Below are 14,293 nucleotides of genomic sequence, written 5' to 3' on the forward strand. Positions count from 1 at the left end.
TGAATTTCAGAATAAAATTTAAAGAAATGTCTTAGTCCAAGAATTCTGTATGAACACTCAAATATTTCCAGGAAAAAGCACTAATCTTTTAGAATCCCAATAATCTGAACAAAAATTAAAATGTAATTCCCAAACTGGTCACAAACACATACTTTCCAGTGTAAAAAAATGCCCCAACTGAGAAATATCTCAATAAACAAAGGTTATACAGTAACCTGAAACGCAAAAAACAGATTCCTGGATGAGGGTCAACTCTCCAGAATTTTCAAGAAGTATTTAAGTCTAAAAGCACATAGTCCCAGTATGACCTTGACAAAAACAAATCATTTTACTCTAAGAATAAGATAAAAATAAAAGGTTGTTTACTTGTCTCAGTGATTTCTGAATTAAGGTCGGGAACTAAGCCAGCACAAGATACAAAGTTCGGTGTTTATGATTAACTCTAAGGTCAAACTAATTTATGGAAAATATCAAATTCCTAGCAAACAAAACTACATTATTGTAACATGTAATGAAATTAAAAAATAAAAAGATTTTAAAACTTGCAAACAATTAAATTAAATCAAATATAAATAAAATCAAATATACATAATACAAAAATACTGATAAAAATGATGAAAATTATTTTACCAGCATAATGTTTTGAAAGAAATAACTAGGCAGAACCTTACCTCGGACCGTGTGACCAGAGTTGATACAAATACAGAATCATTGGAGGAGACTCTGTGCTTGAACAAAACTTCTGCATAGTACTTGGCTGGACCCTGAATGTAACTGACTGGAAATAGAATAAAACAATATAGTTTATACATCTTTATGTGAAAACTACTGAAAACCAGGTATAAAATATAGAAAGATATTTTAAGTACAGTTAGTGAATTGTCTCTCTTTATGATGACAATATGGAATACAAAAGAACCTGTCTTCAAAGACATCTCCTACTGCCAAAAATGTATGGTCTCTCAAGACAGGATGTCTCTCATAACAGGTCATACTACTATATAATCAATAAATCTCTGTATTAAAAATCTGTTTTCTCAAGACATGTGGTCTTTATGGCAGTGATCTTTCAAGACAGGTTCTGCTATAGAAAAGATGAATATTAAAACAAAAGTCAGCTCACCATATTGGTTCTTTTTTGGAAACAAACATACATTCAACATTGATTCACTTCCAGACATGGATGGTAATCAGAGGTGACAAATGTGCATTGTGCCTTTACACCTGTTCCTCGATAATTCACAAGCAATGGGGTCTGTATACATAACCGCTGTTTAGGCAAAGGTACAGGATAGCTAGGGACACTCACATTTTTGTTAAGAGCTGGGGCAAAGTGGAGTGGGTACCTGTAGCTTTTGTTGATAAATGAGAATTAAAATCTACATTATCCTACACATATATTCTAATGGACTCTGCTATGTATGGATATTAGACGATGAAGTCAATTAAAGTTAATAATTGATAACGGCTTTTAATACAGATCAACCCGACATGCAGTACTCATTCTCAATTATTTAAATGTCACTTCACTGATAGCATATAACTACGTACTATATCATCTGTACTAAAAAAAACAACAGTTGGCACTTGCACAGTCCCAGTACAGTGCACTGGATCAACAAGAAAAACTGACCAACATTTTTGCAACAACTTGCATAAAAAGCAATGGCAATATCTTAGAACATGTCTATAGTGTGAGATTTTAAAAAGAAATTAGGGTGACCCTACATATGGATGGGATTGTGATGTCAGCACCTTACAGGTACTGGAATTAGCTGAGACAAAGTAATTCGTTTATCAGCAAACTCTATTTTTATATATAAGAAAAATAAATGAATATGAAATTTTTTGGAAGCCAGGCCACAACTGGGTTATACTCAATTTGCGTTATAACATCATGCTACATCATCATCACACTGTATTTGTAGATGCCGTGCTTCCACCACTTACTATCTACTAATTTAATGTCCATGAATATATATTTTATATTAGTGATTTCTATTATAATACACAAATCATAAACTTGTATCCTTACTCAGTTGCCATTCATTATGACTGTATGCTTGCTTATTTCAGTGATCGCTGTGTTTTTCTAAATATTTCTTTCTTCTTATGCATGTTGCTTCTGATCTGCATGACCGTTAAAACTTGTTTTGCTTTAATTGTACTGTCTGTCGGCTGCTGTGATTTCTTTATTCAATGTATTTGTAAATATAGACATTATTTGATTTGTCCGAGATAAATATAAAATTAATACCTATGGAAGTGATGTTGCGTCATTTCTGCCAAATTTTACAATATATAATTATCTTGTCAGAAAAATGTACTTTCAGTGACTATTTTGTATTGTTATGCCTGTTGCAAGAGTCATATAAGAAAAAAGAAATATAGCATGTCAAACAGCCTTCACACATCTCACCTTTGTCCATATAAGTTTGAGTCTAGACATGACCAACATGCGTATGTGAGAAAGCTTGCCAGTAGCGTCCTATTGGTCAATGGCTTTTCCTTCACCAAATATACTTGTCACCATGTATAGTCTATCATGTGCTTAAAAATGGAGTTAAACCCTGTAAAACCAAACCAAACCATATCAACCAACAAATCAAGAACAACACCAGCAACAGAAGTATAGACTCATCATTTTGCCACAGCTGTATGAGTGCATCAACTATGACCATAGCAATTGTCTTTAAACCTATGAATACTGTAAATTATTTTTTTTAATGACATGTATCTAATTAACATCCAACTCTACAAACAGCTATTTTTGGCCCATCGGGAGATCTGCATAGGGTGATAAATATTTAACAAATAAAATCTGAAAATGCATCAATGTTTTTCTGTGATACATTCAGACTGAGTAACTATTAGAACCAATAAACCAAGAAATCAAATTCTTAAAGTCTTTATGGCAAAAGCATACTTATAATCTGCACCCCAAAAATCTGATATCTAAATTTCCAAGATTTTTTTAAACTATACAATTTCAGTGGATAGACTCACTGAAATGTACAAAAACATATATAATCACCAGAATGGACTGGTTAAAATACATTTAAATCATCTATTAAGTTAACTGCACATCTTTTATTGTCCACCCTTTGACGTTATTTCTATTCAAGCTGAGAAAACAATACTGCATGCATTAAAGAACACACTTATGTTCTTCCCTGTCATTATTATATACTTCAGAAAGTGCCCCATTAGTTTAGCATTGTTAGGTAATATTCCCAGCTTACATATCTGGCAAATACATGCCCACAGTTGCAAAATTCAAAGTCCATTTAGGTGATTATAACTGTTCCAGTCATTCTGGTGACTCTATCCACCCATACTATGGTCTTGTTTTCAATATGTATCTGAATTTGTCATATATTTATCTGATTACCATGCTAATTGTTTGTCAACCAGAGAATGTCTGTGCCAGTGTGAAATGGAACTGGGAGACTGAATTCCAAGACAGCATACGTCTTTTTTCTGGATCTATTCCACATGGATTCTGTTTCTATAAAAAAAACTAAACAACTCCCAATTGTTGTACTTTCTTTGGCCATGCTTACTTAACATGCCCAAAGGTCATGAATACTATGGATAAGTCAAGCCCAATAAAATCAAATAACCCAATCAAGTTATCTCCCCCGCAAAGATGCTGCAAGGATTGTATCTAAAGGGGAAAGCTTCCCCCCGACATCAAAGCAAGGGAGGAGACAACAAAAAAAGGGCAGGACAGCCATAATTCAGTATTTACCAAACACTTAAATATTCATATCTCTTTCTTACCATGCCACTCTGTTAAAATCAAAATCCCTTAAACATATTCCCTCTAGTTGTATAAGCATTACTCTTTTAATTGTTTCTGGGTTTAATCTGTTTCTTATCTGTGTATAAATATTGTTCTATGACAAGAACCCTGCTTTCACAGTCTGCTGTCTGAATAGGCATATGTATAGCTAGCATAGCCAGCTTGAACAAACCGTTCTTTATGGTTGTTATATACAAATTTTGACTTCTCACAGGTACTGTTTCTTGGATATCTCTCTTCCAGAATAAGATTTTTTGCTTTGGCTGTTCCAGTAAAACATACCTGGGACCCAGGGAAGGCACTCACCCATAGATGCAATTTATAACTTTCTTTTCATTTTAATATGAACTCTGTGCAATGAACATACCCTGACATACATGTTTTAAAAACTGACTTCCCTAGGTACCAAGTATGTTTAAATGAAACAGCCCTAACATAAACTCTGCCAAAATTTCACTCTCTTGAATCAACACTTTCTGCCTATGATGTCAAATTTCTTGTCTGTTCCAAAATGCTGCACTATTAATCCATCAATGCCTGAGTTTGCTTGTTCATACAGGTATTTTGATCAGATAAATATCCTTACTTTTTATTTCTTTTAAATTCTTATTTATTCAATTTATACATAACCTTAATTGCTATACATTTTTGTAGCACAAAATCCCTTAGTGCTGAATTTTTTGAGAAAAGAAATGAAAACTGAAATCTACTTTTCAACTGCCTGTCTGCTTGTCCATCCAGTACAGTACATTTGACTTGTATTCAACATTATTTTTCAGCCCCAAATCACCCACTGGTATTTCCTGTAAAACATTTCCAGCTCTAATGGTATGATATGCTTCAAAACTTTCAAATCTTATTGTCATCATCATCGCTATCATCATCAGCCAGTATTTGCTTAATACCATTTAACATCAACCATGTGAAGAGTCAGCCATTTGGAGTTTTCTTGATAGCCCATATCCAAACATGCATTTGTAAAACTTCATTAATGGATGTAAGGTTAAAACTATAACATAATTCTTATTCCAGGACACAATGTACCAATTTTAGCAACTATTCATGTCAAGCCATCAGTATCCAGATGTGTAAACAGTTACTAACATGAAGAAAAAAAAACCAAGTGCAACAAGACCTCTACAGGCAGTGCAACTTATGTTGTGACAAATACTTTAATGGTTCACAGTTAAATAAAAATAGTATACTGCTCAGAGTACATTTTTTTTGTACATGTGACCTTGAACTAATTTATGGGATTTCTCATGCATCACTGCTTTCCAAGTGTTTGAATTCATACAAATTTGCACACTTACATGCCTGGCAGCTTCTCTGCCCCCAGTATATTGACTGGCCATGAGTTAGACCAGGAAGAGGGAGTTAGATGAAATTTTAAATATATATTCCTTTTTTTTCTCAGATAAACCTGCATGTGATTATAGATTTTGTTGATGCAGCCCACACTAGAAGTGATTTTCCTAACCCACCCTCCATTGTCAGAATCAAAACAGTTTGAAATATGGCCTCCCCAAGGTTTTTTTTAAGTAAGAGAGGGGTATATTTTTACCAAAAAATAACCTGAACTACAGAAAAGTGAGTAGAACAATTAATTCACAATGTGTCATATTAAAACACCATATCAAAAGTTTACTGTACACTAAATACAACTTTTTAAAAATATTAATAACTCAACACTTTCTGTCTCATATCTTTCTATTCAACTTTTCATGTTCCTGCTTATAAACTGAGACCAGTTATTACAGGAAGATAGTAGACAGCCTACAATCAGAAACCCTAGTCTAACTCGGAACTGGTGAAGTAAAAAACCAGATGACAAAAATCAAGGCCTTCAATTCGGAACTTGAGGGAAAAGCGATCAGAAACTTGAGTAAAATCATCATTGTCCGCATAATATTTCTGAGAAACTAGAAATGTGTCCATATACCACAGATGTCCCTGCCAATATGATGCAATTAAAGGGCCAAAGGTCTAAGACAAATGGGGGCCAAAGGTCTAAGTCAAATGAGGACCAACGGTCAAAGTCATATTGGGCCAAATGTCTAAGTCAAATGGTGGACAAAGGTCAAAGTGAAATGGGGGCCAAAACTCAAGAAAATAATGACAGAAAATAGTAAAAATTAAACCAGACCTGTGACTTTTTAATATAATGCCTCATACTAAAATCGGGTTTTAATTAGAAATTGAAGGTCAAAATTCTGAGTCAAACAGGTACAATAACTCCATAAAATGTTGATATTGGAACTTAACATGTCTTCTTAATGAAAAACCCCATACAAAATTTATTTGTATTCCTTCAAAAGTTAGTGGAAACAAAATTTAAAGGCACAGTTCTTAGTCAAACAAGGGCCCAAACGCCATGCAAGTTTGCTGGAATAAGGTGAAAACTGAACATGACAGGCTTTTTAATGTACAGTTGCAATCATATTTGATTTTAATCCATAAAGTCATTCAAAAGTTACTAAGCAGAAAAGAATCTTGTGACCCGATGGGATAGAATCACTAAAACCGAACATTTCTCCATAAATATGGCAACGCATAAAAATTGAAATTTTCATCATTATTTAGTCATGGCAATGTGTGTACTTTTGTCTTACATGGACAATCATTTATATGGCCAGTCTTAAATTATTCTTAAATCAGTAGGACAGTTTTTCTTTAAATGTCATTTCTAAATTCAAAGTCTTTCAATATTTACTAACTTCACCTAATGTGCATGTGACAACCACATATAAAAGCTATCCAAAAAACTATGCAGTTGCTGACTGGTAATTGTATTAGTGATAACTTTCAATTGTACTATTTGAAAAACATTTGCCAGTCTTTGCCAGCTTTCCTGCATCTTCCAAAACTAAATATGCAAGATGCAAAATGATCAAAGTTTTTTTTTTAAAAAAAAGAGTACAGAGTATTATCATAATACCATGAGGCTATCACCCTTGTTTTCACCTGATCTAACATCAGCAATATTCACTGGTGTTTGTATTTATATATAGGTAGGGACAAAGTTGAGCTATTGCTGAGTTTTGCACCTAGCACCTTTGCATTGTAGACAGACACACATACCACCAACATGTATGTATTAGCTTGACTCATTAATGCATGGTCTCATATATTTAATCATCTGAAACAAATCTGTATACATCTTGACCAGCATATATTACTTCAAATGACTTCAATTGTTAGTTCTCCATTTAAAAAGCAGCAACCTGAATGACTTGAACTGAGACACATTTATTGCCAGTATCACAAATTTAACAACTGAGGTATCAAACTAAACCCTTTTATTGTTTAGCTCACCCTACCAATGGCTACATGAATTTAGGGTTTGTGCACCTATCCGAGATTCCTTATTTACATTCTATATGCTTTATCTTCAAGTTTACTTTTGATTAAGCTTGGTATATAAGCTTCTTTTATGATGAAATCAAATTAGATTGATAATGAATGTCATCCACATGAGATATCCTGAATCTTATTGGCTACACTTGTTAAACCCTCAGAGGCTTTTATATGCAGAATAGATATTAATAAAACTTGTTGTAGGCTTATACCATCAAGATAATCTCAGATGAGATAACTATCAGCAGCATCTGCACTTAATACAGAGGTGAACTAACATTTGATTCCCTGAGTTTGTTAAGATCCCACTATAAATGGAGTTAAATCTCAGTTGAATCACTGCTGTTGTCAAGGAGATTTGCATCTTATTGGCATCTGTTTGGTTTAATTAATAGGTGTTAGATTTTCGTACATTGTTTGACACATGCAATTAAGAGAACTTCCTCTGACTGCCCAGACACAGTTCATGTGTAACATTCAAGTACTTCTGTAGAACCAGGACTTCAACACTTGAAGCTTTCTTTCAATGTTTTATGCAGCCTTTACGAAATATCTCTGCTTATATCATGCAGATCATACGAATGAGTGATGTCTATGCATATTAATGAGATACTCAGACATCTGATTGGTTGAATTTCGTTATTAAATTAATTTCTGATCTGTTGACTATTACTTGGTTTGCTTACTACCCTCAGAATTTTCATTTCCTAAAAAAGGACTTTCCATTTACAATCAGTAGATCAGCTTGCATTGTCAAGATTTCAAGATTCTCTGTACATGTGCTTTATATTTAGGAACATGCCTAGAAATAAAATACTGCCAATGGTCCGATGTGATAACTATGACTTTGTGGTATAATCAAAATATAAAAATTAATCATCAAAAAATGCTTCTAAAATATGACGTATCCAGAGTTCTTGATTGCAATAATTCAATTATCCCACAGGTCACATGATCACAGTCCCTGGATTGTCCAATCTCAAAAGAAAGGTGATTATATGAATGTTGTGATCAAAACTTTTAACCCTTGATACACCAATTATTCAGCTGTAATTTGGCACATTTGCCTAGGAAATATTTTATTTAAAGTGACGCTTAAAGAAAAATGGTACCAATTTAAAAATTAATTTAATACTGGCCATAAAATGGGATATACTGCGATGAATGCAATATAAAGAGTTTTCTTTGGGAAAATTGCAAATTGAATGAAGGGAAATGACTGAAATAGCAACAAACATTTATTTACATTGTTTGATTGTAATATGTATACTGTTAAAAAGAGCCTCAAAATGATGATCTTTCCATCAAGTAAAATTCCTCTACTTCAACTGGACATAAGGTAAATGGAGTTCTGTAATTAAAATAATGGTAACTGATTTATATTTCCTCATAAATATTATGCAAATAAAGATAATTTTACTGGATTCCTGATTCATTTTTCCTCAAACAAGGTGGTCACATTAATATTTTGATAAAAAATCTGAAACCCTTGTACACTTGTCCATGCCTGAAATTTAGCATATTTGCAGGAGAGAGATTGTATTTTTAAATTAAAGTGCAAGGTTTTGAAAAACCAATAAGAATAACTTGCAAATACAATTTAAAATTTAAACCAGTAGTGCTAAAACATTAAAATAACATTTTGAACCTTCTATCATTTCATACTGCCTCTAATCTGCATGTATAATCCACATTCTCTGTGTAATTAATTAGCATGTATAATCCACATTCTGTGTAATTACTTAGCATGTACAATCCACATTCCCTGTGTAATTAATTAGCATGTATAATCCACATTCTCTGTAAAATTAATTAGCATATATAATCCACATTCTGTGTAATTACTTAGCATGTATACTCCACATTCCCTGTGTAATTAATTAGCATGTATATTCCACATTCAATGTGTAATTAATTAGCATGTATAATCCTCATTCTCTGTGAAATTAATTAGCATGTATAATCCACATTCTCTGTGAAATTAATTAGCATGTATAATCCACATTCAATGTGAAATTAATTATGTATAATCCACATTCCCTGTGTAATTAATTAGCATGTATAATTCTAATTCTCTGTGAAATTAATTAGCATGTATAATCCACATTCAATGTGTAATTAATTAGCATGTATAATCCACATTCTGTGAAATTAATTAGCATGTATAATCCACATTCTCTGTGAAATTAATTAGCATGTATAATCCACATTCTGTGTAATTACTTAGCATGTATAATCCCCATTCCCTGTGTAATTAATTAGCATGTATAATCCACATTCCCTGTGTAATTAATGAGCATATATAATCTACATTCCCTGTGTAATTAATTAGCATGTATAATCCACATTCTCTTTGTAATTAATGAGCATGTATAATCCACATTCCCTGTGTAATTAATAAGTATGTATAATCCACATTCCCTGTGTAATTAATTAGCATGTATAATCCACATTACCTGTGTAATTAAATAGCATCAACAAGAAATATGCAGAAGTAAAATACAAACCATGCTTTGTTACCATCATGTTTACCTTACCCTGGTGCCTAATCGTGGATTTTCTGAGGTGTCTGAGAACAAACCAAAACAAATTTCATAATACTTTTTACATTTTACACGGTCAAATATTTTCTTAGGCTACAGAAACAAACAAGAAATGCAAGTAATTACTCAGTGCAGTCATTGCTCTGTAGTAATCATCAGGGCATTCTTCCTTAACTATTTCCAGAACATCCTTGCCCCCAGAGGCAACCTTAAACTCTGACAGGACACTCTTCAGATGGGCAAATGGCTTCTCTGTCAAAAGCTTGAAAAATTTTCCTGATTCACCTGTCCATCGGTCATCACCAGACTGAAAACACAAAAATGTTAATATTGCTGGTACAGAAATATCAGGAAAAATATACCAAAAGAAAATCAAACAAATATCAACAATGTGTTAAAAACAATGCACAATGTTAAAACTGCCCATTCAGGGCATGATCTAAAAAAAACAAATTTTAGTCTCTAATGCTTATAAAGTAGGTAAATGTGACTTGTTTTTGCTGGTGAATGCAGTCATGACAGTACATGCAATAGTGTTCAACAAACAGATGAAAATGCAAAAGTTTAAACCACAAATATTTGGATTGTTGACAAAAATGATGACAATATGTATGACCAGAAAATGATACCTACATCTTGCTAACTGCCAATACAATCAAGACAAAAATCTATCACATTTCTTTACATATATGACCATGTGTTCTAGTAAAGAACACAGACAAAAATTTGCCACATTTCTTTACATATATGGCCATGTGTTCTAGTATAGGACACAGACAAAATCTGTCACATTTCTTTACATACATGACCATGTTTTCTAGTATAGGACATAGACAAAAATGTAACACATTTCTTTACTAACACATCTGCTTTTCTTTTCACAATATCATTTTTACTGGCACATCGCCACTCTGACCGGTTTGAATGATGTCATGACTGCCTGTGATATATCTATCCTTTTAATGCCATGACTACCTGTGATATTTCTATCCATTTAATGTCATGACTGCCTGTGATATTTCTATCCTTATGATGTCATGACTGTCTGTGATATTTCTATCCTTTTAATGTCAAGACTGCCCGTGATATTTCTATCCTTATGATGTCATGACTGCCTGTGATATTTCTAGCCTTTTAATTTCATGACAGTAGTTAGCTTATCTATCTGGGCTTTAAACCATTTCCAAGTTTATACTGACAAATCTTCATATTCTCTTTCAAATTATTTTAAAAAATGTAATGGGTATTTTTTCCCCATTAGACTTTAGCCGTATCAATTGGGTGCCATTTTGTAAGTAATTAGCATTTTTTTAGCTAGAATGTGAGAAAAAGAATCCTTCATTATGCATCATTGTTTGGACAGGAAAATTGTGTCACCTGGATCAGAATTATTGCATCATGTCTCAGTATAGAGTAAAGTCCAACATATAATTCTGACCCCTGATTGGAAATTTTCATATTCTAAACTATGCATCCGAAGGACTCTGCAATGTATTTTATATGCTGAATTCTCTATGTGAAGTGTGTCATACCCTCTAATGTTTATATGCTGAATTCTCTATGTGAAATGTGTCATACCCTCTAATGTTTATATGCTGAATTCTCTATGTGAAATGTGTCATACCCTCTAATGTTTATATGCTGAATTCTCTATGTGAAATGTGTCATACCCTCTAATGTTTATATGCTGAATTCTCTTTGTGAAATGTGTCATACCCTCTAATGTTTATATGCTGAATTCTCTTTGTGAAATGTGTCATAATTCTCTAATGTTTATATGCTGAAATTCTCTTTGTGAAATGTGTTATAATTCTCTAATGTTTATATGCTGAATTCTCTTTGTGAAATGTGTCATACCCTCTAATGTTTATATGCTGAAATTCTCTTTGTGAAATGTGTTATAATTCTCTAATGTTTATATGCTGAATTCTCTTTGTGAAATGTGTCATACCCTCTAATGTTTATATGCTGAATTCTCTTTGTGAAATGTGTCATAATTCTCTAATGTTTATATGCTGAATTCTCTTTGTGAAATGTGTCATACCCTCTAAAGTTTATATGCTGAATTCTCTATGTGAAATGTGTCATACCCTCTAATGTCTATATGCTGAATTCTCTTTGTGAAATGTGTCATACCCTCTAATGTTTATATGCTGAATTCTCTTTGTGAAATGTGTCATAATTCTCTAATGTTTATATGCTGAATTCTCTTCGTGAAATGTGTCATACCCTCTAATGTTTATATGCTGAATTCTTTTTGTGAAATGTGTCATACCCTCTAATGTTTATATGCTGAATTCTCTTTGTGAAATGTGTCATACCCTCTAATGTTAGATACTGAATTCTCTTTGTGAAATGTATCATACCCTCTAATGTTTAGATACTGAATTCTCTTTGTGAAATGTGTCATACCCTCTAATGTTTATATGCTGAATTCTCTATGTGAAATGTGTCATACCCTCTAATGTTTATATGCTGAATTCTCTTTGTGAAATGTGTCATACCCTCTAATGTTTATATGCTGAATTCTCTTTGTGAAATGTATCATACCCTCTAATGTTTAGATACTGAATTCTCTTTGTGAAATGTGTCATACCCTCTTATTGTTATATGCTGAATTCTCTTTGTGAAATGCATCATACCCTCTAATGGTTATATGCTGAATTCTCTTTGTGAAATGTGTCATACCCTCTAATGTTTAGATACTGAATTCTCTTTGTGAAATGTATCATATCCTCTAATGTTTACATACTGAATTCTCTTTGTGAAATGTGTCATACCCTCTAATGTTTAGATACTGAATTCTCTTTGTGAAATGTGTCATATCCTCTAATGTTTACATACTGAATTCTCTTTGTGAAATGTATCATACCCTCTAATGTTTATATGCTGAATTCTCTTTGTGAAATGTGTCATACCCTCTAATGTTTACATACTGAATTCTCTTTGTGAAATGTATCATATCCTCTAATGTTTACATACTGAATTCTCTTTGTGAAATGTGTCATACCCTCTAATGTTTATATGCTGAATTCTCTTTGTAAAATGTTTCATACCTTCTAATATGCTGTATTCTCTCTCTCTTTCTGAAATGTGTCATACCTTCTAATGTTTATATGCTGAATTCTCTTTGTGAAATGTGTCATGCCCTCTAATATATTCTCTCTCTCTCTTTCTCTATGTCTCTCTCTGAGAAATGTGTTGTACCCCCTAATGTTTATATGCCAATTTATGTCTCTGAAATGTGCCATATTATTTAATGTTTTGAAAACTATCAATCCAACAAGTTTTGTGTACTGTAATTGGTTCATACATAATTTTTTTCAAGACTGCAAATTTGTATACTTTATGAATGAATTTAATAAATGCAATCTATTTTGCCAATGATTATTCATACATCCAAAAAACTGTTTTAAAGAAGAAATAAAAATTACTGACAACATGGCTTTATTTTACAAACATTAAACATTTTTTCAGCTAGATGTACAAGTTAAAAATTAATTTATTTTGACCACTAGCCTCATGTAGCTCCTTAGCATCATTCCAAGCTTCTTTTGGATCCGTCTCTCCAGTTCCTTCTTTATGGCCCTGACAATAGCAAAAAAGAAAAGACAACCCATGAACACATCTCAAAAATAGGAAAGTGACAGAGAAATGATGGTTCTGAAATTGTCTTAAAATTATTCACTTTGTATGATTTTTTTTCTTCAATAAACTTCATCTATGCAGTCTATGCTAAGTATTTGAACAAACATCTAATAACACTGTGTTAAGTATTCAAACAAACTATGCAGTCTGTGCTACATATTTGAACAAATGATGTATGCAGTATGTGCTAAGTATTAGAACAAACAATCTATGCAGAATGTGTTAAGTATCTGAACTATGCAGTCTGTGTTAAGTATTCAAACAATCTATAGAATCCGTGCTAAATATTTGAACAAATGATCTATGCAGAATGTGCTCAGTATACAAACAAATAATCTATGCAAGCTGCGCTAAGTATTCAATGCAGCCTGGGCTAAGTATTCAATGCAGACTGGGCTAAGTATTCAATGCAGACTGGGCTACATATGTAATGCAGAGTGGGCTAAGTATTCAATGCAGAGTGGGCTAAGTATTCAATGGTGACTGGGCTAAGTATTCAATGCAGAGTGGGCTAAGTATTCAATGGTGACTAGGCTAAGTAGTCAATGCAGTCTGGACTAAGTATTCAATGCAGTCTGGACTAAGTATTAAATGCAGTCTGGACTAAGTATTAAATGCAGTCTGGACTAAGTATTAGATCAAAAAACATTTTCAGTGCTTTGTTTGGCTAATAATGACGACTCTTAAAATATTCATTTATCAACACATTTTGTTCCAACCTTGTTCATAAACTTGCTGAAGAATGTCCCTTATTATATCATTTGTTTTAACAGATCTATGGATTATTTTGCTTTAATAGATCTGTGGATTATTTTGTTTTTAACATATCTGTTTGTTATTTTGTTTTTAACATATCTGTGTATTATTTTGTTTTAATATAATTACATAAAATTTCTTTTACAGACTGTTACAGTTGCCCATATTGTGTCTTTTGATGAAC

General features: G+C 32.6%; 1 protein-coding gene across 1 annotated transcript in view; it reads right to left on the reverse strand.

Moving 5' to 3' along the window:
* Positions 1–14,293, reverse strand: part of LOC149808504 (annexin A6-like) — a 227,558-nt gene that overhangs the window by 93,848 nt on the left and 119,417 nt on the right. Inside the window, exons 14-16 of the mRNA XM_089978253.1 lie at positions 13,225–13,293; positions 9,832–10,012; positions 672–778 (exon numbers count right to left, since the gene is read on the reverse strand). Coding sequence (XP_089834379.1) covers positions 672–778; positions 9,832–10,012; positions 13,225–13,293 — 357 coding nt within the window. The remainder of the gene's footprint in view (positions 1–671; positions 779–9,831; positions 10,013–13,224; positions 13,294–14,293) is intronic.

This window comes from Sinohyriopsis cumingii, chromosome 1, assembly GCF_028554795.1.
Source record: "Sinohyriopsis cumingii isolate HCF-2022 chromosome 1, ASM2855479v2, whole genome shotgun sequence".
Classification (NCBI taxonomy): Eukaryota; Metazoa; Mollusca; class Bivalvia; order Unionida; family Unionidae; genus Sinohyriopsis; species Sinohyriopsis cumingii.